Here is a 24,116-nt window from a genome sequence, read left to right on the forward strand (position 1 = left end):
CAAACCAACAAGTCACTTGGAAGCCTTTATTAATAAGCAAAGATATGAAAACAAAACATGTCTGAAGATCAAAGATAAAACAGTTTATTGACTTTACAGGTGCCTGAAAGACATTTTACCCTTCATTACATACGCCATACACATTTTAAAATCCCTCCATCTGCAGTAATATGTTGGTTTATTGCAGCATTTTAAAGCTCATGCAAACACAGAAGCAGCTGAGCATCCTCAGGGGCATCTGTACTGACTGTCCAGCTGCACCCCTCCATACAGACTAAGTTTGGTGGTTCCCCAGCTGAACACATTTCCCACCGTGGTGCCGTTTCTCTCACATGACATCTGGTCCCGGATATCTGCTGTGGTCAGGACATAGTCCCACACGTTGACATCAGTCATCTTACCCACGAAGGCGTCTGCGTTAGAGATGCCCAGTAATCCATCCTGGTCTTTGCCCAGGATGAACACCCCACCGGGGTTGATTGTGTAACCGCTTTTCAGGTAGCGCTGCTCCCCGACCATGCCGTTGATCCACAGCTCCGCGCCACCGGTGTGGGACGACCAGGTGACGCAGTAGTTGGCCCAGTCGTGGGACCTGAAGTTGTGCGGCAGGTTGACGAACTCGTTGCCAATCCAGAGGCCCACCTCTCTTGAATCTTTGTCTTCGCCGATGGAGATCATCAGCTCGTTGTCGTTGCCGTTGCTGGAGTAGGAGATGACCGTGTGGACCCCCTCAATCTGAGGCAGGACATGCATGCAGGCAGTGAAGGAGTCCAGGTCCATGGCATGGCCGAGGCGGGCCAAGGCGTAACTACCAGAATTTTTCTCCTGGTAGCTGAGCACCAGAGGAAACAGACCGCGGGGTTCTGAGGAAGAGAAAAAAGAACAACATTTGAACCAGAAAATATCCATCTCCCTTTAATCCTCCACAGTCACAAATCACAGCTCAAATTCAGTCCGAATGAAAACATAGGACTCACCTGATTTGCTAGGCCTTGGGTTGCGAAGTCCACCTTTATGGGAATCATTAAAAAAGAGAGCAGAGTAATTATGGGCACTTTCATTTCACATCCAGCCATCTGTAGCAGCTTTAATAACTATTAGCTTACTCACCTGAATGTATGTTCTTTCCAAGAGACGTTATCAGACCCTCGATCTTCTGGAGCCTTGATTCGATTTCATCTTGCCGACAAAATGCTGAAAAGGCAAAAAGTGAATGAAAATGGCAAAGATCAGACTCAGGCCTTGGGAGAGCCCTACGTCACTTCTGAGAAATAAATGGTATTGCAATGTTTGGTAATCACAATGTTGCAATACGTTACACACTTCCTTTCCCGAGGCGTGGCAGGAAAGAAGACTCCACCACACGGTGGTTGAGAGGCTGAGCGATGCGGTAATCGTTCCACAGGGTCTTGTTGTCCATGTCCATCAGTGTACTCTCCAGTTTCCTGATCTGAACACAACAGACACGAAGACATTGCAGCACATAATATTCAGTAATAGCTGGTTTCTTTTGAATGGTGACCTTACGGTTCCATATATGACAGAATATCATTTATCAGCTGTAATTTTATGAACACAGACTTTCAACCTTACCTGGTTGTGTGAGAGAGTGATGGGCGTATCAAACACAGTCCAGAGGATGCTCTCGTAGCAGGGTGGAGTGGTGAGGGAGCCCTGGTATCTGAAGAAATGGTTGAGGTTCTCTGGGAGCATGGAGCGCACGTTGATGTGCGATATGTTCATGGACTGACCTGTCAGGGTGTACATTACAATCACATTAGACTCAAACTCTGAATTTAAAGTCAGTGCATTTCTTTGTGCAGTGACTCACCTGCATACTTGATTCTGTGCAGATTGGAGATGAAATCACTGTAGTAGGTGTTCTCAAAATGCCCGTCCTGAAAGAAAACCAAAGCTGTGTGAAACTTAAATCTTAAAGGTTTACTCAAAGCAGAAGGATTGTTGAGCTTATGTTGTTCATTGTTATTGTTTTTAAGGCTGAGTGGCATCACTCGTCGTTTCCAGTGTTGAAACATGTGATGTGAAACCCGTTTGAATATAACACAAGGAGTGACTTGAGCAAAAGTAAGCAAGATCAATATAAACTATTGATCTATGGTTTGATCTAAAGTACTTCTTTGAAAAGATGTCATTATTAATCCCTCATTGCACCAGAAAACAGTCTGTGGATACAAAAGGTCAAAGATTAACCTGTATGTCAATGAATAATGTTTTTAATGGACACTTTAATCATTTTAACACATTATATTCTGTCTGATCATCTGACTTCTGAGTGAAGAGTGAGAGAAATTAACACAATTATGATTTAAACAGTGGATGTCCCGTTCTTTTAGCCCCTGATATGATCAGAATCATTTAATATTGAGTATCTGCTGATACCGAGCCGATACCTGACTGTACTTTAAGTACATTAAAGGTAGCGTATTAAATCCAATCCCATGTTTGTCCATGACAATTAAATAGTTCTACATTGCATTATAAAAAAATGCCTGCATAGAAGCTCCATTTCTAGAATAAAATATAAAATTACAGATCTGTAATATTTATGTCTTTCTCCAGTGTTTGTTGCTTCAGTGCAGCTTTTACCTGAGTTACATCTGAATGAACTATATGTCTATTAATTACTCACTCTTATTGGCATTTTATTCGTGGGGCTTTTGTTGCACTTGCAGTGGGGTGTTCAGTCTGTGTCTGCCTCGAGCACAGGCAGCCCCAGCCCTGCGGTGAAGCTCCAAGGCGTGCGGTGCTGCCTGTGCTCTCAAACACACACAGAGGTGGAGGACGGGGAGAGTTGACGGTGGATGAATTCTTTAAACTTCCACGTCAATTACTCATTTGTTACTAAATGAGTTTGTCTGAATCGTACTAACTCTCGGCCCCTCTGTGCTGCTATCTGTCACGGTGGATGCCAGCAGGGGTGTTGCTGTAGCGATGACCTCCCCCAGCTGAGAGCCTGAGATCCAGAGCATTCCTCTGGAAACAAGCACTCATTCAATATGTCGGCATGCAAATGAACACTCAATAGAGGCTTTCAACCCGACAGGATGACCGAAAAACATATCATATACTTCAAAGGGCTTTTGGGTTATTTCACTACAAAGCAGAACTGATGGTCATATATCAGAAATAGTGTTGCTGACATCCTGTGTGAATGTTGAACAAGCTGGTGGTTAGAGGAAGGGTAACAAAGTGTGTGTGTGTGTGTGTGTGTGTGGGGGGGGGGTTACCTACATCATAGAAAAAGGCCAGTACTGCCAGCCCATCTGGTTTATCTCTGGCTTCAGTAAAGCTCTTGTACTTGTCAGAGTTGTAATGGACAACATGGAGCTGAAAGACACAGTGGAAATGCAGAACAGGTTAGGTGCCAAAATATGTCCAATGACCAAGCAAATTAAGGCTGGCTCAGAAAGCAATGACATATATCGGCAGGGAAATATTCAGAGGAAAACAAAGGCCTCTGTTTATACATTTACCTTTAGGCGGCTCAGAAATGGAGTCAAAGAAGAGGGCGAGGATCAGTTTTCAAATTAAAAGCTGCAGTTAATTCTGCTTTCCTTACTGATGCAACCCAAACATGATATACACTGTGGCAGTTACCTGAGGCACTGTTATAGTACTCACTTCAGCATCTCATAGCTGCTCAGGTGTGTTTGGTTACCCTTTAATAAAGGATGTTTGCATTGTGCATTAAAGGCTTGTCATCACTGCAGTTTGTTTCTACTCTGTCTCTCTTTATCGAGGCAAACTTAAACTTTGAATTTGTTAAATTCAGTCTATTTTAAACAAACCTCTGCCATGTAGCGGATGCCATCTATGGTGTGCTCCGCTCCGCTGGCCTCCAGGTCCCAGCCGCCCCAGTGCAGGTGCATCTGGACAGCTGTGTATTTTCCTGGGAGGCCCTCAGTGATCACCATGGTGGGAGGCAGGTCAATTTGAACTGATGGAGACATAAAGACGTTTAGATATTAAAGGAGCAGTGTGTAGTATTCAGTGGCATCTAGTTGTGAAGGTGCAGATTGGAACAATCTGAATATAGCTCAGCCTCCTGAACATGTAGGAGAAACTACAGTGGCTGCCAAACTTGCAAAAAATGCCCTATCTGGAGCTAGTGTTTGGTTTGTTTGTTCTACTGTAGAAACATGACGGTTCAACGTGGCGGGGAGAAGATCCACTCCCTCTGTATATAAAAACGTCTCATTCTAAGATAACTAAAACACAATGATTCAGGTATTTAAACATTACTGAAAACTTTCATATTGATATTCTATTCAATTACTGGAAATAGAGCCTCCTAAAATGTACACACTGGACTTTTAAAGTGTTTAATTTAAAATAGCCACTTGTTTCTCTACAGGCATTTCTGTGAGAAAATCCAATAAAAGACTCTTGAACCTTCTTGAGTTGTATAAACAGTGAACATAAAGTCTCACTGATGGGAAGTGATGAAGTGCAGACTTCTCCAATCAAATCAATACCATGCACGGAAAGTGTGCACATTGTGATTTTGTAATGGATTACACAACTCCATAAAGTTTTGAGAAGTTGCGAATTTTGTTTTATACCATAAAGAAATATATGCTTCAGAAAATGTTAAATTCTTGACATTAAAATGGTCAGCAGTCACATAAAGTTTGTTTAGTCCAGGAACTGGAACAGCAGAGACAGTGGTTTGGTCCTTACACACTGAGATTATATTGAGTTATTCATACATTTCCTCCATGCTGGCTTCTCTTACCCGAGTGCCCGTTGTTGGTCATGAGGAAATTCCCACTCTTAGCATCATAACCGCTCAGCTCCAGCTGTAACATGTCTGGGTTGTGTCTCACGCTGCGCCGCTGGATGTCGATTGGGGACTGCTTCTTGCCGCCACATGCAGGGTACTTGGTCGGCCAGTGCATCTGGTCCAAAGCTCCCTCTGCGTGCAGAAAACCAGGGAGCATACAACTATTATCACATTGTAAAAATCACCCACTAAGTGAAGTAAATGAGATGAGATAAATTAACTTAGGGAGTGATTGTGTTCGGAACACTGCAAGAGATTAGTCCCTGTTTGTGGAGTATTAAAAACCGGCCACATGTCGTTAGTTACACTGGCACGCACAGGAGTTGCTCAACTGGATATTGTTGCAGCTGATGGTGTGTTTCTCTGTAGTATTCACTCCCAAATGATTTACTACTGCCGCGCTGTACACCTAATAATTTGTTTCTGTGAGTGTCTTCACAAGCTCTGGATGTGACCACAGCAGTCTGGCAAGTGGTTATCCGAGGTACGTGGCCAACGCAGCGCGCGTCACCCAGAAAACCAAGCAGCTAAATGCCTCGGGTGACTGTCAAATAATGAGAATAATAATCAGAAGAATAATAGCCTAATAATAGTCTATTAAAACAACTTGGGAAAGGTGTGTTTTATTTGCTGCTTCTTCGTCTTCATACCAAAACAAATACGCACTGGAGAGGCTGTCACGCACGTTTTACGCATGAAACACAATTAAGTCTAATTAAATTCTGTCAAAAAATAGATATAACGGTTCATAAAAATAAATAATTTTTAATGCTTAAATTAAATAAATAAAAACCCTACCTGTGTATGTCCAATGTATTCCATCATGAGGGATGTCAGCACTGACAACACACACCAAAACAGCTGAGACAAACGCAGAGAAAGACTCCATCGCTGAGTCTCTGAGAGGACACTTCACTTCAGAGGTTTTCTCTCTAGATTTAAACTGCGAGTGAAGGGAGGTGTCGAAATCTCCGCTGAAAACGCCCAGAGCTCTTCTCAGAAGCCCCAAAGTGACAGCAGCTCACTCTGTAGCTACTTTCTCACAACCAACAATTGCTGACTAACTTATCACTTGTTTAATAGAATATGTTAGTCTTCTCAGGAAAGTACAAGCACATTCATGCCACTGTCACTTTGTTGGCAAATCTGCAAGTCATTTTGAAAAAACACAGATGGCCTCTGATAAAAAACACATCCGTGAATTAAAAAACCTGCGAGCCAGTGGTTGTAAATAATAATCCATGACACGTATCACCTGTTGATGCACACTAGTTGCAACATGTCCAACACCTGAACCTTAAATACCAGAGCTATTCAAATCTGTGTGTGTGTGTGTGTGTGTGTGTGTGTGTGTGTGTGCGTGTGCGTGTGCGTGTGTGTGTGTGTGTGTGTGCAGGAGGAACAAATGTCCTTACAAGGACATATAAATAAAGTGGTAATGAAAAAGGTATTTTATGGCATTTTGAAGGAATAGTTCATCATTTTGGGAAATTTTCACTTTCTTGCTAAGTCACCTGTTATTGGAGCAAAGAGCAAAGGATGAGAAGATGGATACGAATCTCATATTTGTCTGGTTACCTTTAGCATAAAGGCCGGAAAGAGCTCACTAATAATACACTGTTTGTTGTTGGTCTATTCCATAAAAATAGAGTGTAATAAGACAAACAGCAAATTTCTGGAGTTATTTGCCGCACTATTTTGTGGTGTCTTCCACTGCGACAAACAAGATAAAATGTGTTCACTAGTGAGCTTTACAGGTGCTGGTAGGCGGCATTTGTTACCTTTAGACAAAGCCAGGCTAGCTGTTTCCCCCTGCTTCCAGTCTTTGTGATAAGCTAAGCTAACTGGCTTCCCAGCTGTAGAGTCATATTTACCACAGTGACAATGGTATCAGTCTTCTCCTCTAACTCTCTGTAGGAAAGCAAATAAGTCTATTTCTCAAAATATTAAACAACTTCTTTAATTTATGGTTAAAACTGTAGACTTAGAGTAAAATAAGTTTGTTTAAGGGATTCATGTAGTCGAAGAATCCTCATGAATATAGTAATCCAAACATCTTGGGGGGGATGTGTGTGTTTGTGTGTAAAGGACTGATTGAATTACAAAGTGATCAAAGGACTTACCTTGATTTAAGACTCTCATTGTCCCGCTCACATCCTTCCTCTCCAGACTGGAGTTACAGCCTCTCTGCGGCCTGCAGTTTATTGATACCAGTTGTTTTTGTGTTGTGGCTATCAACACCTAAAGGCTGATAAAAAAAACGCTCTAAACAAGCCCAGGTGGAGAAAACAGAGCTGACCTTTACGGGTGAAGTGAATGAGAATTTTTCTACATGTACAAAGACTGAGATCATTGACAAGTCACAGATTTGATGCCCCTGAGCGCTATACGTGCATACACCAGCACTTAGAAATGAAACAAGTCTGTCTTCTTCCTCAGTAAATCACTAGGTTTATCTTTGCCTTGAAGACAATCATAGTTTTTAAGGTCTTGGGGACTTTAATGATGTAACTGTACCAGCCAAGAGCAAGCCTAGTAATTTTAAGCCCAGATATGGGGAGCTTGACCTATATGATTCAGCTGCAGATTGTATGTAGAGTCCTGTGATGATTAACACAACAAAAGCTATACATTCTTTCATCAGAAAGTTAATAAAACTAGATTTTTAACTAGAGTGCAACTGCTCACATGTAGATAGAATTTACAACAGGTGAAATTCCTTAGATAGGACACCTCATTACACGGATCCTCTGACCTTTACGGTTTATGAGTCCTATAAAGATTTATTATACTGAAGGTCTTTTCCCCCAGTAAGCTAGTTTTGATGATTTGTGATGGCAATGCAGTCACCAGTATATACAGTAGCTTCCACATGCCATGAGAAAAAGTAACCCGGTTGCCAAGTTTAAGGTTTTAATGGGAGGAAGCTTCATCAAAACATCAAACTGACGAAAACAACAAATATAAAATTGTTAAAACAGAAAATATACATACATACACTGAATGAACTAATGCACACATACAAACACAAACGGCTCATAGTGACGAGATTCATTTACAATGTGTTTGTTTGTGTTAAAGGGGAACTTCCAACTTCAACAACACCATTTTTTTTTCATGTTTTTGTGTCTAAATGACAAATGGGGGAGAACAGTTTTTGAAATTGGTCCATTATTGAGCGAGAGCGTTGCAGCCGGCAGCCCTGAAACAGGCTGCAATGTAATCCTTATGGGACTTATTGTATGTCCACTAAAAGTGCTTGTTTTCTACCACAGACAGACTCAGATTATTATAACAAGTGTCTGACAACATTATGGAAGGATCCTTCAGAGACCTTTTTGTGAAAGAGTACGATCCTTTTTGTTCAACCAGAAACCGTTGTTTCTTTGCTTGGTTCAGCGTTGGTGTTTTAACATGTTAATGTTAGTTTGGATCCAAAAAAGCTGCAGCGTTCTCGCTTAATATTGGACCAATTTCAACAACTGCTGTCCCCATTTCACCTTGAGAGGCAGCTGGACAAGAAATCAGTCCCCATTAGTCACTAAGACACAAAAATGTGGGGAAAAAAGGATCCAGGTTGAAAAATACAGAAGTTTCCCTTTATCAACCGTTAGCCCAGCCTTACTGTTTGTACACACTTCTGTCATATGCAACACGTTGGTATCTTTAACTATCAGCTGTGAATTTTTTTCTTTTGTGGTAAATTTTTTTGACACTTTGCTACATTACCCCAAACTGTTATCACTAAACAGCAGTATTTGTATTTTTAAAGGAGTCAGGACGAACCCTTCAAGTTATTACATACAGACATGCTTTGTCGATTAGGAAAGTTAAATTTTTTTCTGTTTTTCTCTGATGTCGTGCAGCTTCTCTGCCTCAACTCTTAAGGGATTTATAGAGTTTAGTGATGGACGTGGACGTGTAGCTCTCCACTAACAACAAGTAGCTAAGGTTATCTTTCCATCAGGAATCTCTGTAAATCACTAAAAGTTGGAGCAGAACAGCCGGAAGAGATCAGGGGGAAGACCATGAAAATATTCCCTCCGTGAAATAGGATCCATTTTCCGAGAAAACCAGTGACAGGGGAGAAAAAATTAAATAAACAAAAACTAAACAGCTTAGTCAAGCTTAGGATTAGCACCCCTGAGAGCACTTTAATATGTTTTATCTGCCATAGGGGCATCCATGAGGGCAGTGTCTCTTTTAACATGGGGGCACCGGGGGGGGCGGCCAGGGAATAAAGTTATAAAAGGTGTGTGCTCTGGTGGCATCGTTCATCTTTCCAAATTAATTCTCATTTGTGGTCTGACAAACAGTAAATCCAGTGCCCCATATTGTAACTGACAAGCTAAGTTAATGAAGCTGTCAGGAGCACACAGGAAAGAGGACAAAGCGCTGTTGACAAGCACTGGGTGCAGCCCCCCGGCAGGCTCCTGAAAAGTTGTCCAGTCAGAAGAAAGAGAGCTTAAAGAGACGGCTTGTTTTTAGACAGAGGATGAACTGAGGGGCTACGTGAAGTATAAGTATAGTTTATAGTATAAGATAAATGAAGAGTGAATCATGCAAAGCTACTCTAGTGGAGCTTGAAATGAGCATAATAGGCCCCATTTAAGTTCAGTATTTATAACATAACACTTCATTTCTTGTATTTACTGCGTCTTGTATTTTATATTGTTCCTCCATTTTCTGTTTCACATTGTACAAAGTATCTTTAAAAACTATATTATTTAACTTGTGTTTATAATTTAGCTTTTGACATCTGAAACTTACCTCAACTCATCTCATTTTAGTCTTTTAAATTACTTCTGGTGTGCATTTGCATGTCAGTGTAGTTTCTCTTTCTGCACCAACCATGCCCTCAACTGAGGAGGATGCAAAGAACTGTGCTGAAAAAAAAAAAAAACGGCCACACAAATCATGCACACTCAGCTCAGTGAGGAAAGTTGTGTTAGTTAGTTGTGAACCACATGGTTGTGTAAAAAGGTTATTTTCTTTGCATACTGGTTGTTGGTTGAGCTGTCTGGATCAGTAAATGCATAGTATAGAAATAATGTATGGGTCTTAAGTCTTTATTTACTCATAGTAACTGAGCTTGAAAGCTCTTTCCAGTAACGCCCTGCTGCTCCGCACAGTCCCTCACGTTCACACCTGGAAGCTGCCCAGTACAACCACAGTCTGAGTGAGTAGCCCCACTGGAGCAACTTAGTCTTAGCTTGGCAGTGGCAATAAGTTTTCATCATAGTGTATGAAAAGGATTTCTTGGAAGAATTAAGGTTGCAGGCTGATGTGAATGGCCCGAACACTACACATCGATATGTTTGACTTGCACATATATTTTACTGGGGATTTGTTGGAGCCAGAGGGCGGAGAGGAAGGAGCTCATATTCAGCCAGTTCCTCAAAGATATGCAGCAGAGTGAGGCAGCAAACCAGCTTTCACTCTAACTAGGCCTCTCATCACCTCCACCCAGGCTGCCTGACACTGTAATGTAACATCTGGGCTGGTTACACTGGGTTATGGGAAAATGTTTTAAATTGACTGAGAGAAGCAAACTTTTTAATGGATGTAGGTTTAGTGTAGTTATTGTAAGTCTGATTCTGGCTCCAACGAGCTGTAGAGGAGGAAAGAATGTGCAGCTATGTGAGATCCAGGTTGTGGTCTAAAGCTGCTGGATACCAACTTTTTGCTAGCGCCTCCACAATCCTCTGTGTGTGCAGAGTGCAGCAGGTACCAGGGATGAATTTTCTAACAATTAGTACACATTAATTACTATCTATATTTGTGCAATACATTAGTGACTGAAGGCACTTTGACAATAAATTATGGCTGAATTCCATTTAGCTGCTTTAGTTTCAGGGTCTTGGTATTGTGCATTCGTTCTCTGTTATACTGGGACATTGAATAGTCATCATTGATGTTACTTTGTGCTTTTCCCACTACGTCTAAATGTCTGCTTTGAAAACTAGAACTTCTTTTTACTCTCAATTAATAATCTAATTGTTACCCGAGCCTAAAGTGATACTATAGTCTGAACAACACATTTAATGTACACATACATGGGACAGAGGAAAACAACAAAATTAAACTCAAACTGTCATTAATATCACTTTATTTCTTTATTATACTTTAAATTTCAGAAAATGTTATTTTATTATTTTTTACTACTCTACATTTGTCTGATGACTGAAATTACATATTAACACATCACTAATAACAATAATCCAGTTGCACAATAATATAACACAGAAGGACCCTTCAACTGTTACTTTTGATACTTTAAGTACATTTTGTTAACACTTCTGTACTTGTGCTTAACTAAGACTTTGAATGCAGGACTTTTATTAGTGAATAAGTATTATGTGGTATTACTTTTACTTCAGTATATTATTTGAATACTTCTTCCACCACTCATCAATAAACTGAGTGAAACCTCCCACGTAATGTCCGCTTCATTCACTGTCATTTTCCCATAAGAATAATAAGGGGGTGTAGGGGACTGACCTGAATCCCGAGGAAGACGAGCAGTGACAATACGTTTTAAATATTATCAATCATAGTTTTAAGTTTATTTTTGGTATTTACTTATTGCTGCCAGTGTATCTGTGCTTTAATTCACCTGCTCATTCATACAATAAATGTACTGTTTAAAAGAAACAGGGTTGATCATGAGAGTAATCACTACAAAATACTACAGGTAGGCTTTTGAGGTTATTTGACTGAGAATTTGGGGGCTTATTGGATAAATATACTGGAGACAGTGAATTCCTCTCTCCATATGTTGACAATCAATTCCTCCCAAACTTGAACATGCCTGCTGGAGGCACTTGTTGCAGAGACATTTCACTGAGAGCATCTGGGCAGCAGAGGGCGCAGTTGAATTTAACACTGACAAAGTCTCAAGGTCACTGCAGCAGGCTTTCATCACACTGTAGCGCGGATGCTGCGCTCACTGCACTGCGCAGCTGCGTGAAACCCTTGTATTGTAGTGATGAGACGCCAGATGAGTGGGGGAAACCCACTATTCACTCATGCTGTGATTCATTACTGCAACTTCCACATGAATTACCGGTGCAGTCCCTCTTTAAAATACATAATTGTGCAAATCCGAGTGCTTCTACATGTTCATACAGGGACAAACACGCATGAAACACTTCAACTTTAAACTAATAAATGTTCAAACAAAGGTATAAAGGAAAAATAAGGTGATTCTAGGCAAACACATTTTAAATAGGCTTCTGTAGATTAATAGCATCTTTTAACAAAACTTTCCCAGTGAGCACTGACTTGGTGTTTTTCAGTTATATAGTTAAGGCCACATATTACACAGGGTGAGTCCTAACTACATATTAATTATACTTACTCTTACTTATATTAAAATGATGTTCATACAACGAGCTATTCTTTTTTTCCCCCCCAGCCAGTTTGAATCTAGACGTCTAGACATATTTTGGCCTGCAAGTCATCACACCGGTACTCATTTTGGTCCAGTAAGAAACCCACACACCTCTCCACCGACATTAATTCAATGAAATTCGTTATAGGGGAAAAAGTCAGAGCCAAACAACGTGACCACAAGTGACATGTGACCAACAACGAACCACCGCATCGGAGATCCCTGCCTGCTTCTCTGCACGTACTCATAATGCGTCATCTTTCCGCATACCTCCCTCATCCTCACGAGGGGAAGAAAAAAAAAAAAAACTACATTTCCCATAATTCACCTGAGATAAAATAACTCTTTCTCTCTGTGTTGTGTACGTGTCGTGTTTAAAAAAATGATGCTTTAGTAAAGATTAAAAGAAATTCCGCATCCTCCTCTTCCTCATTTGGGATGTAAAGTCTGTCTGACTCCTGATGGTGAACGTGCATCCCTCCTCGCACTCGTGTGCCTCGTGAGTCCGCCCCAGCCAATGGCGTCGCTCCGCCGCCATTCCTTCCTGGTTCCGTCCACTTATCATCGAGCCCGAAGCGTCACGAGCGCCTTCTCTTCCTGCCCGCACGAGAGAGAGACACACAGCACCGTCCTTGCACACAGTTAGGCCGGAAAGGTAACTTTATTTCTGCTTTTTACCTGCACATTATGGGTCGGACAGCGGCTGTTAAGAGTGAAATAGTCTATTCTCAGATGGTGTGTGTGTTCATATGAACTACTTTTATCTTTTATAAACGTGTACATGGTGTTCCACATCCTCGACGATAACCTCAAAGTCTTGTCCTTGTGTCATTGACTATTACCAGATTTTAAAAAAATCTTATTTTCTATAAACGCCAGTGAATCCCTCAGTTGATGTGTGTTTTGTGGCTTGCAGGATGGAGTAGTTTGTAGCCCACACCGTCTATTTATAACGCAGGCCGTCAGCTGGCGAGCTGTCACTGCATTTAGAACTGCAGTGTGTGTGGGGAACAGGGCGTCGGGTTGCAAGGGTCCAGCTTCCAGCAGTCTCTCGCTGTTTGATAAAGAGCCCCTACTGGTGTCTTTTCTGTTCAGAGCCTTGAAGGATGTTGATGGTATGTCAGACACTGTCATAGGCTACACATGTTGGCTCAGGAAGTGAGTGAGCTACCAGTTGCTTGCAGCAGACGTGGGGGTGTGTCCACCGGTTGTAGGAAAATTACTGTATGAAGCAAGATTACTCAGTGATTATCAGTCATTTCTCTATTTGACAAACCTCCCAGCAGATATCTGTACTTTTAACAAGTCATCCAGTTAGTAGATTGTAAGTTTACTACTGCAGTTTGAAAGCTCTTGTTTTTATTAATAGTTATTAAGATGATTATTAACACACATATTTGTCATGCTGGCAGACACTAATGTAGCCTAATTGAGGATTAAGCCAAACTATCATCCATACACAGATATCAGGTTTCTATTCTTAATTATTTATTTATCTGTGGCTGCCATTTTGTGCTGCCAGCCTACCTCCTTGCTCTGCACCTTTGCCATGATAGGGCAGCAAAAAAACATAAAAAGGAATAGAAATTGTTGTGTGTGTACCTCTGTTATAGAAATATAGTTTTTATAGTGTCAGGGTTACGACTTACTATTATTTCCATTATTGATTATTCTGCCGATTACTTTTTCCATGAATCAATGAATCGTTTGGTCCATAAAATGTCAGAAAATAGTGAAAAATACTCATCATAATGTCCTGAAGCTGCCTTATAATAGCTTGTTTGTAAGAGCAACAGTCCAAAACCCAAAGCTATTTAGTTTTGTTATCAAAAGATGAGCGATCGCAGGAGGATATGCAACCTCACAATGGCTGGAAGTTGGGATATTTTGGCATTTTTGCTTGAAAAAAGATTTATAGTTGTTAGTTAATGGGTTAATTGTTGTATTCATGTATGATATATATCTTTTGGGTGTATGTTGTTTCCATCTCCAGGTCAGTAGGGTGGGTATTTCAGTACATTTTGTATCTTTTTAGGCTACTGTACTGATTACTGTAATAAATATTAACATGTTTTTCTATAAAATCTTTTCATTTTAACAAATGAAGGCAAACTTCTTGTATTATCTAACCAAAAGCAGCCTTACAAGAACTTTCACCTACATAAAACAACATAAACTGTGTATCTTTCTAAATTTAGGGACAATATGATAAAATTATAACTAAACAAGATTATAAATCTGACCAGACAGACCGATTGACAGTTTTCAACACTCTGTGCCAAGAGACACATTTGGGTAGGTGTCAAAAAAGTATTGAGGTTCAATACCCGACCCCAGTAAACTGTAAAATATTTCCATTTAGCTAAAGAGCAGGATCTGTGCATGTGTGTGTGTGTGTGTGTGTGTGTGTGTGTGTGTGTGTGTGTGTGTGTGTGTGTGTGTGTGTGTGTGTGTGTGTTTGGGTGATTTTGCCTCTTGGCTGTAGCCATTGGCAAGTTTCCATACATACTTTTAAGGACAGAGGATTTTCCATTGGTTCTGCTCACTCTAGTTTAGCTTTGCAGACTGTACTCAAAGTTCACTCATGCATTCAGAGTGGGTAGATGAGCAAGTTAGTGCATGGACTCGGGGCAAGTTAGACAAAAACAAATGAGAATCAATAGTGCAGCAGGCGTCATGAACCAGACTGACTTAAAGCCTCCTCTGTCCTCCACTACTGGAATTTGGAGAGATAACGAATGCTCCATGAGATTAGACCATTACTCAGGCTTTTAATCCATATCTGTACGCTGTAACTTAGACAATAAGAAGCCAAACATGTATTGTGCCATGTCATTCACGTATTGTTACTTATTACTATTGTTATCAAGAGTTCTTGCTTAACTGTTTGACAGTAGTGCTCTCAACTCAGTTTTGCAAGCCTTTTGCAAGGCTGTTTTGTAATCTGATATATTAAGTAAACTGAATGGATTTTTTTTTGCTGCATAAGCCACGCCCTCCTGGGACTAATATCTCTGCCACCCTGGCCAGCCCACGTCAGTTGGTTCAGGTGGCGCGCTAAGGATAAGACATATATTTAATTAGAGAGTCTATTAGATGGTTTATGGCTTTGCCTCCAAACTCTTGGCTTTAAATTGGATTACATTTTGTCCCGCGTGTCTCATTGAGCATTCAGGTTTTTGCCCACTCACTGTTTTGACTTGAAGATTTAATACAGTGAGTAACGGTGCAGAGTAACCGCCGTCTGTCTACTTGGCCTGTGCAACTGCAGTATACTGATCTCTCTTCTGTGACGTTTCACCTGCAGATCCAGAACCATGTCCATCCTGAAGATTCACGCTCGTGAGATTTTTGACTCCCGTGGAAACCCCACTGTGGAGGTTGACCTGTACACCAAGAAAGGTATTGTATGGCTTGTATGCATGATTTTATGTCCTGGAGGAGATTGTGGTCAAGAAGGGCACATCACATCAGCTTACAGACTACAGAAGGCCGTCGTTACAAATTAAACTTTAATGCTTGTTCAACCTCTACACATTGTTTAGTAAGTAATTTGAACATATCCATCACTTAAATAAACATCGGTTTCATACATTTCTTTTGTCTTTCCCAATTAGCTAGCTAGTGAAACGTTATAGATTAGGATAGTAAGCCAGTGTGGCCCCTCTGTTGCCCCGTGCGGTTGCCAGCTCTGGGCCCAGAGTAGATCAGATCAGATGGTGGTTGTGTGAAAATAGCTCCTGTAATATCACACTGCCTCTACAGCACTCTGTTACTGTAATGGTTCCTGTTTGGGAGCACAGATAGCTCATACAGTAGGTACTTCTAGCAAACCTGAGTTGAGACGAATCCTTGATATTGCATGGGAGGTAGAGCTCCGCAGTACGCTTCTCTTATCTAGTTGTATGCTAGATTACATAATGAAGCTGCTGAGTATAACACCTCTTAAAGTTGTAAAAGTTTGACACCTCTGCCTAAGGTTGAGATCAATTTATCCAATTAACTAATGGGCCCGACTGCGATTGAAGTTTTTTGGCGAGCTGCTCTGTTCTGAGAGCTAAAACAAAGGAGTAGCTCAACCCAATGAAATGCGCTGAGAATGTTAATGAAGCAACCTGAATGACCATTGACATGGAAGTGAGTGGAACAGACTACACTGCCTTGAATACGTTGGCTGGAAATCGACTGCTCTGTTCTGCAGCCCTGTCGTCTTTCTATTAGTTTGGGATGGTTGCTCCGGTTTACTGTAAATAGCACCTTTTATTCTTTTTTTTGATAAGATTCCCTTTTAAGTCAGCCAGGCCTGTTATGGCATCATTAACGGCAGAGACAAAAGTGAGCGTGTTGCACCCAGAGCATGCCTGTCATAGTCACTGTAATGTGTTTTTCTGTGTTATGTAACCAGCTTGCCTCTCGGTCACGTTCATACTAGAAGACCTCTGATGCTCGTTGTTAGAATTATGTAATTTCAGTAACTCTGGTAATCTAGAGAGATATTTACTCTCACTGTCACTGTCCTCTGCACAAAATAGAAATTAATTATTAATAATTTGTCATTTGTTGCATTGTCTCCATGGAGAACATCCCAGTATAGTAAGTATTTGAACTGCTGCAGATTAATATTTTCATTGTATTTGACCAGATAAATTGTTAATAAACTAGTATTAGTAAGAGCATCTCGGTTTATAGCCTGAAGGACTGTTAGAAGCATCCAGCTGCAGCCAGGTGATGTCTTGATGCAGATGATTTGTTAAGCCTGAACTCACGGCGGAGACAGCCGCTCTGTCCTCATGTCCTAAGCCTTAAATCCCTTCAGACTCGCACCATTCCTGCCGGTCCAATGAGCAAACTGAATAGATTTTTGCTCATCCCCAATTTCTCTATACTTGGATGAATCCAAAATGGCCAGCCTCTTATATATGGGCGTGGCTTGGCATCCGTCCACAGATGCACTGCACATGCTCAGTGCGGCAGCCTGTCTTCCTCCTGTTACATCACAGCCTTCTGCCGCACAGCCAGTCACAACTTCCTCCACACAAGCTTTATTTCTCTCTCTTCTCTCTAATGACGATGTACATTACTGTGGTAGAAAATGCCTTTAGCTGATTAGATGTCAACCCCTTAGTGCCTTTTTACTGCTGCTGCTCCTTGAATACCATCAGCCCCTCCTGCACTTAATGCCCTATCAGACATGTTTGTGTATGCAGATTCTGTGCTGTATAAATATCACAAAGTCATCATCTCATAGTTTAGACACTTTCATCGTCATGGTAATGGCTGATCTGGTAAAATTACATTGCAACTATTATCAAACAGAAGTCAGTCCTTGGCCCTCTTGTTGGACATGACACAGCACTTCAGGTAATGACAATTGCAAAACGTCCTCTGTGTCTTCAAGGTCTTTTCAGAGCTGCAGTTCCCAGCGGTGCTTCCACCGGAATCTATGAGGCTCTGGAGCTCCGTGACAATGACAAAACACGCTACATGGGCAAAGGTAAGGCGTCTTCATTGATTCCCCCTCTAAACTTGCTGCTTACCTCTATTCTGTCGCCATCTTAAATGTCATTTCAACACAGCTATACTCTATGTTGTCTGTCTCTGAGTCTTTCTTCCTCATTTCCGATTCGTCCATCTTTCTTCCTTCTATTAGGAGTCAAAAGAGCAGTTAAATATGTAAATGAATTCTTGGCCCCTGCGTTGTGTAACCAGGTAAATAATGTGTGGAATAACAGGATGACTCTTTTACATGCCACTGTGCGCATGAACAATGGGTTTGCCTTTGGAAACTAACCTTGGCAGGCACTAACAGATGTTCACAGATCTAAAAATAGAAATATATTAAAGAGCACAATCATAGATGGCTAAATAATTTCATGAGAATTACTCACACATCCATACAAGACTGGATGAGGTGCTCTGTGGTCATCTGTCTCGCCTGCTCTGCATGGTCTTCTTCCGTCTGGGTCAGTCATGGTCTGCTTGTCCCTTGCAGGTGTCTCAAAAGCTGTTGAGAATATCAATAAAACAATTGCACCTGCACTGGTTAGCAAGGTAGGACCATTTATTGTTTGACTAATATTACTGTGTGCTAGTATCAAAAGCCTTAAATTGATTGATCACTTTCTTGAATTAATTGAATTAGTAACATTGTCAGCAGTACTGACTGTTTCCAATAGACTAGTGATTTAAAACAAAGTGGTAAGACATTTAATTTCATAAAACTGACATGTTGAGCAGTTTTTTGAGCTATTTTACATCATTCAGCTCATTGTTTTTTTCTCCTTTACCTTTATACAAATGATAAAGGTATCTATAAACCATTGCATTAGCAGAGCTTCAGTGAGATGCTGTGATTATTCTAACGTTACTAGAGTGTGTTCTTCTGAACTAACAAGTTAGAATTAAACCTAGTTAATCTTTTATTTCCACATGAACAGTATAACGTGTCATGCTCTATCTAATCCAGGATGTGAGCGTTGTGGATCAGGCCAAGGTTGACAAACTGATGCTGGACATGGATGGCACAGAAAACAAGTGTAAGATGCTACATTGTGTATTATAACTGACTTGACTATATCAGTATCAATATCATTGCTAGAACTATATCATTTCAAGGTCATACATTATTGATTTTTGCCTTCAGTATACTGAAACATGTGTGTTTACCCTCCCTCAGCTAAGTTTGGTGCTAATGCCATCCTGGGCGTCTCCCTGGCTGTGTGCAAGGCTGGTGCAGCAGAGAAGGGCGTTCCCCTCTACCGCCACATTGCTGACCTCGCTGGCAACCCTGAAGTCATCCTCCCTGTCCCTGTGAGCATGATAGTGCAATTACCCAAGTCATGTACCACAGCCTTGTAATGCTAATGGCACCAACAGTCATGTAGCACTAATGTTTGAGCCAAAGAATCATTATATTCAGTTGTGATTTCATCAGGCTGAAAGCGGATCCTGTCTGCCTCCTTTCAGGCTTTCAATGTCATCAACGGCGGCTCCCATGCAGGCAACAAGCTGGCCATGCAGGAGTTCATGATCCTGCCTGTGGGAGCCAGCAGCTTCAAGGAGGCCATGCGTATTGGTGCTGAGGTCTACCACAACCTGAAGAATGTCATCAAGGAGAAATATGGCAAGGATGCCACCAATGTAGGAGATGAGGGAGGCTTCGCCCCCAACATCCTGGAGAACAAGGAAGGTGAGAGAAAGCATGAACGCAGAGCCATTTTTTCATATCAAGCCAACGGAGCTGCTGTTATTTTAGGACACTGTTATTTTTGAGGAAAGAGTTCATTATGGAGAGTTGTTACTGTGTTACATTCTTAGATCTCTCAGGGAAGTACTTCACTTATCATGTCACTCTTGGGCTCACATATGGTTTCTAAATTAAGGCCTCAACTCAGTGCTGAGTGCATTGACTGCCTGCGTCTGACTCCTGTGTCAGGTTAAGGTGCTGATATGGCAAATGCCCCAGTGGAGCAGGGTCTTCAGTGGTGACTCACTTGTGAAAAGTTTTTTTTTTTTTCTTTTTCTTTTATTGGCAGCATTTCCAGTCACGTTTTTTTACTGTAGTGTGTTGATTTTGTCTCAGCTCTGGAGCTGCTGAAGAATGCCATTGGCAAGGCCGGCTACACCGACAAGATCGTCATTGGCATGGATGTGGCTGCCTCTGAGTTCTACAAGGGTGGCAAGTACGACCTGGACTTCAAGTCTCCTGACGACCCCAGCCGCTACATCTCCCCTGACAAGCTGGCTGACCTCTACAAGAGCTTTGTGAAAGATTACCCCGGTGGGCTTTTAAACACATAACTTCATCTTTACAGCTCTAAAGCTCTTTTATTATGGAGCTCAATTTAGTATAACAAGAAAAAGGCGAGCATGAAGGACAGACTTGTGGAAGTTATTTGATCTTACATAAACTGTGATTTTGTAAGTGAATGTAATGGTTTAGTTTACTCTCACTGCTCTCACAAGCATTGTCTTTGGCTGAATCAGGCAGTTTTTTCAGGGAAAAAGCTCTTAAAAACCGACTGTACACTGCTGTTACATGTAGCAGCTAGCTGGTGAACATAGTGGAGCATTTAGCAGCTTGTTTCTGTTGCCCCCAAGTGGCCAATAAAATCAGTTATTGCAGGTTTAAGATGTCTGTAGATAATAACTATATACCATAAGCTTCTTAAACTGATGTACCATTGCTCTCTCTTCCTTCCTATCTTAACAGTGGTGTCTATTGAGGACCCCTTTGACCAGGATGACTGGGAGGCATGGACCAATTTCACAACCAGCACTAGCATCCAGGTGGTGGGCGATGACCTCACAGTCACCAACCCTAAACGTATCTCCAAGGCTGTGGCCGACAAGGCCTGCAACTGCCTGCTGCTCAAAGTCAACCAGATCGGCTCCGTCACAGAGTCTCTGCAGGCGTGAGTGTCCACAACAGAGCAGCGTGATCGTCACACTATATAAGCTGTTATATGTGCGTGTATGAGCTGACTAACAGGGCTAACATGTGTCTCTCTGCTTTAGCTGCAAGATGGCGCAGAGCAACGGCTGGGGTGTGATGGTCAGCCATCGCTCCGGAGAGACAGAGGACACCTTCATCGCTGACCTCGTGGTCGGTCTCTGCACTGGACAGGTAAAACCTTAACCAAGAAATTTTGAATTTTTCATTCTTATTTGGAAGTTTATTGGCATTGTGTGTCAGTAATTATGTTGCGAGTAGCTTTTACACTACAGGGTCTTATATATGTCATTTATTTCCTTTTCCAGATCAAGACAGGTGCACCTTGCCGATCTGAGCGCTTGGCCAAGTACAATCAGCTGCTCAGGTGAGTCCAGTCCAAAGAAATTACATATTTTTGTTATCGGTATGATTTCCAATATAGAATATTTCAGATTTCCTCAGTCTATAGATCCATGCGTGTTAACAACCTGTGTCATCACTCTCTCCCAGGATCGAAGAGGAGCTCGGCGACAAGGCCCGTTTTGCCGGCCAGAACTTCAGGCACCCCATCTGAGCTGGTCTTGCTCCTTGGGGCCTCTGTGTGTTCATTGCTCATAAATAACCCCCACACATATACGCCACGCTAGGTTGCCTGCCCTGTCCGGAGAGAAGATGGAGAGAACAACGCTGAAATCCAAGGTCCAAGTCTGTGGTCTGTGGCGGGGAGAAGCTACAGTACGTCCTAGTACAACCACAGTTCAGCTCACCCTCAAACTATGCTTAAGCTCCTGAATAGTGTTGGTCCCTATGTTTGTGTTTGTGTAACTGTGTGAGAGATCTTTGTTTCGCTTATTGTGAGTTGTAGTGAATCTTGGTCCTCTATTGAGTATTTGAGCTACTGTAACTTTAGTACGGCTCTGCCTCGAGCAGTGGTAACAGTACTGTATGTGCAATGTGTCGCATCTGACAAGGTCTTGTGTTGCTGTAAGCGTGGGCAGAAATATGTAATAAACAATATAGTTTGAAATGCTTTGTTTTATTTTTCTTCATTAGGTTTGGGGGCTGAGCTTCAATTATGATGAATTATGATTTTAATTAGTTTTAATTCCCATATAAATTCAAGTTTTATAATTTAACCATTAACAGAGACCAGTGGGAGAAATTAAAAAGAAGAAACTTTTAGAGCGAGACATACCATTGCTTCTTTCAGCTCATAATGATTACTATAAAGGTTATAATCACAAATCATGTAGGATTCATAGATTTTTTTTGGCAGATAAAGTGAGAGTATTCGCAGTAAAGGGCCTCCTCAGAAACTGCTCCTGACTGTCTGAAGTGTTTGATGTAATCTGAGTGCCACCGAGAGGCAGAAACATGAGCTCTGTGCTCTGGGACGCCATTTCTGTCCCCCTGGGGTAAAAGAATCCAGAAGCTCTAAGCAAGCTCTTTTAGTACTGAGCCTTGCCAAGATAAATGAGGGTCTATTCACCAGTTGTATGGTACCGGGGGGGATTGCCAGCTGGGTCTGTGCCACACCAATTCACTTTGTGTGAGCCCTGTCTGAACCTGCCTCTATTGTTTTGCTGTCACCAAGGAGATGTATTACAAATCACTGGTACAAAGAAACTACCAAGCATATATTACAGAATCTATAAACATCCTGTGGCTATCGGCAGCTGCAGATTTCATCAGCAACACGTCGTCTTCACACTTAAATGGACTAACAATTGTGTTTTTACATAAAGTTCAAAACAGTCAGAGTAAATCTGGGTGACTTGTAAACTGATATTACAGTGTGGATTAAAGCCCAAAATACATGGGATTCTTGGACACTGCAATGCTTAATGTCTTTTCTTTGAGAGCTGCGCCCCCCAGTGGTCAGATATATGCAGTACACTTCCCTGATATGTTCCTTGATGACAAAAAAACCGTCGTAATGTTTCAACTCCTGCCACAGTGACATTGAAAGTGTACTTCATCAAAACTTACAGCCATTTTAAGTAAATCAAGAACATAAAATCAACAGCGAACTGACGCTAAAGACAAATCCTGGAGCTGAAGTTACGCCTGAACATATCAGATTAATAATAGGTGAAAAATTAAACCATTTAAATTTAATTAAAACATGCAATTTGTTTATATTTTCAACCCAAAAATAAATAACTAGTTGCTCAAGAAGACATGGATTGTGTGTTTAATTTCAGTGTTGTGGCAGTAACTCATTAACAGTAATAATATTACAGTAATAATATTACTTTTCTAAGTAACTAGTAGTGTAACTTATTACTAATACATTTGAGTAATGATATTATAGTTACTCCTCCAAAAAAATAATTAGTTACAATATTACTTTTGTCACCCTTGATTTGAAATCCAACAATTCAATCACATCCTTGGATTCAGTTTTGTAATCATGGAGGAAACTAGTTTGGAAGATGGAAACATTCAGCTCCTGGAAATATTCACATTAATTTAATTTTAACAAACAAAACTGGATTTTAATCATTGTAAGTCTTAATTTTTGGGGGAGGGGACACAAATACCAATCTATAATACCAATTTTGTGGTGAGTAGACGAAAACTAATTAAACTAGTATTATAACTAATTACTGTTAGCATGGAGTAATAAGTAAAGTAATAATATTACTTTTTAAAAGGGTAATGAGTAATGTATAACATTTTTTGAGTAACTAGCCCAACACTGTTTATTTCCAAGAGAGGTGCAGCTAACTTTAATTGCAGCTCAGTTTAATGAAAGAATTAATTAATCGATCAAACATATAACCAATGTCCAAATCCAAATGTACGCCTGTCAATAAGTCTCTCACACTGTGTGTCTAGGATTATTCAAACATAAACAGTTGTACACAAACAATCATGCAGCACCTTCTCCAACAGCGCTGAAAAAAGAGCGACCTTTGATAACTTAATACACACCGCGCATGCGCATTTAACACACATATTTTCAATTTATGCTGCTTTTTCATAAAACTTATTTTATATTATGTGATTAACAATTGCATTTATAACTATTTTATCTGATTTGTGGACCCATATATATATATTGCTAATTAATGCTGCAGTTGATCAAATTGTTATTTTATAATTGTGTTATTCTTTAAAATGTTTCCTACTCCATCAAGGAACTCTATTATATTCTGTCATTGTGATATTTGGTCATATTGGTGTACTTACTGTAAAGCTTTTATAAAGTGTATTTATTACACTGCAGCTCCCTCACTCCTCTCTGTTCTGCCCCTCACTCTTTCTCTACTCGTCTGGCCTCAGTGACAGTCCAAATATAGTCTGGCAGTATCACCGGTTTATGAGGATGAAGATAGACCCGGCAGTGTTGTTACCAGAGCAGACACCCAGAGGACTCCTCCTCGGTGGATGTTCCCAGGTTTGGCCAGTGGGTGACGATATTTTACCGGTTGAACTTTGAGAAGCCCCCCAACTGTTCTCACCCCAAGATGAAGAAGGAT

At 41.0% G+C, this 24,116-nt stretch overlaps 2 protein-coding genes across 4 annotated transcripts; one reads left to right on the forward strand and one right to left on the reverse strand.

Annotated features, from left to right (window-relative positions):
- Positions 1-12: 12 nt before the first annotated feature.
- ca6 (carbonic anhydrase VI) lies at positions 13-5,911 on the reverse strand. The gene is made up of 10 exons (XM_051424216.1): positions 5,603-5,911; positions 4,757-4,936; positions 3,810-3,958; positions 3,253-3,348; positions 1,832-1,898; positions 1,594-1,751; positions 1,324-1,450; positions 1,111-1,194; positions 978-1,010; positions 13-863 (listed from the first exon to the last, which is right to left on the reverse strand). Exons 1-10 carry the CDS (start codon positions 5,691-5,693, stop codon positions 229-231), a joined length of 1,620 nt encoding a protein of 539 aa, XP_051280176.1. The 5' UTR covers positions 5,694-5,911; the 3' UTR covers positions 13-228.
- Positions 5,912-12,686: 6,775 nt separating this feature from the next.
- Positions 12,687-21,658, forward strand: eno1a (enolase 1a, (alpha)). 3 transcript variants are annotated; one of them, XM_051425064.1, is made up of 12 exons: positions 12,687-12,852; positions 15,505-15,599; positions 17,596-17,691; positions 17,848-17,906; positions 18,664-18,733; positions 18,874-19,007; positions 19,164-19,386; positions 19,780-19,977; positions 20,410-20,611; positions 20,715-20,823; positions 20,958-21,016; positions 21,142-21,658. In XM_051425064.1, the coding sequence occupies exons 2-12, from the start codon at positions 15,515-15,517 to the stop codon at positions 21,203-21,205; spliced, it is 1,299 nt and encodes a 432-aa protein (XP_051281024.1). In that variant the 5' UTR covers positions 12,687-12,852; positions 15,505-15,514; the 3' UTR covers positions 21,206-21,658. The 3 variants fall into 3 exon arrangements, with proteins under 3 accessions (XP_051281024.1, XP_051281023.1, XP_051281025.1); XM_051425063.1 differs by lacking the exon at positions 17,848-17,906 and adding an exon at positions 18,190-18,248; XM_051425065.1 differs by lacking the exons at positions 12,687-12,852; positions 17,848-17,906 and adding exons at positions 15,391-15,413; positions 18,190-18,248.
- Positions 21,659-24,116: the final 2,458 nt, after the last annotated feature.

The sequence above is a fragment of the Dicentrarchus labrax genome, unplaced genomic scaffold, assembly GCF_905237075.1.
Source record: "Dicentrarchus labrax unplaced genomic scaffold, dlabrax2021, whole genome shotgun sequence".
NCBI classification, from domain to species: Eukaryota; Metazoa; Chordata; class Actinopteri; family Moronidae; genus Dicentrarchus; species Dicentrarchus labrax.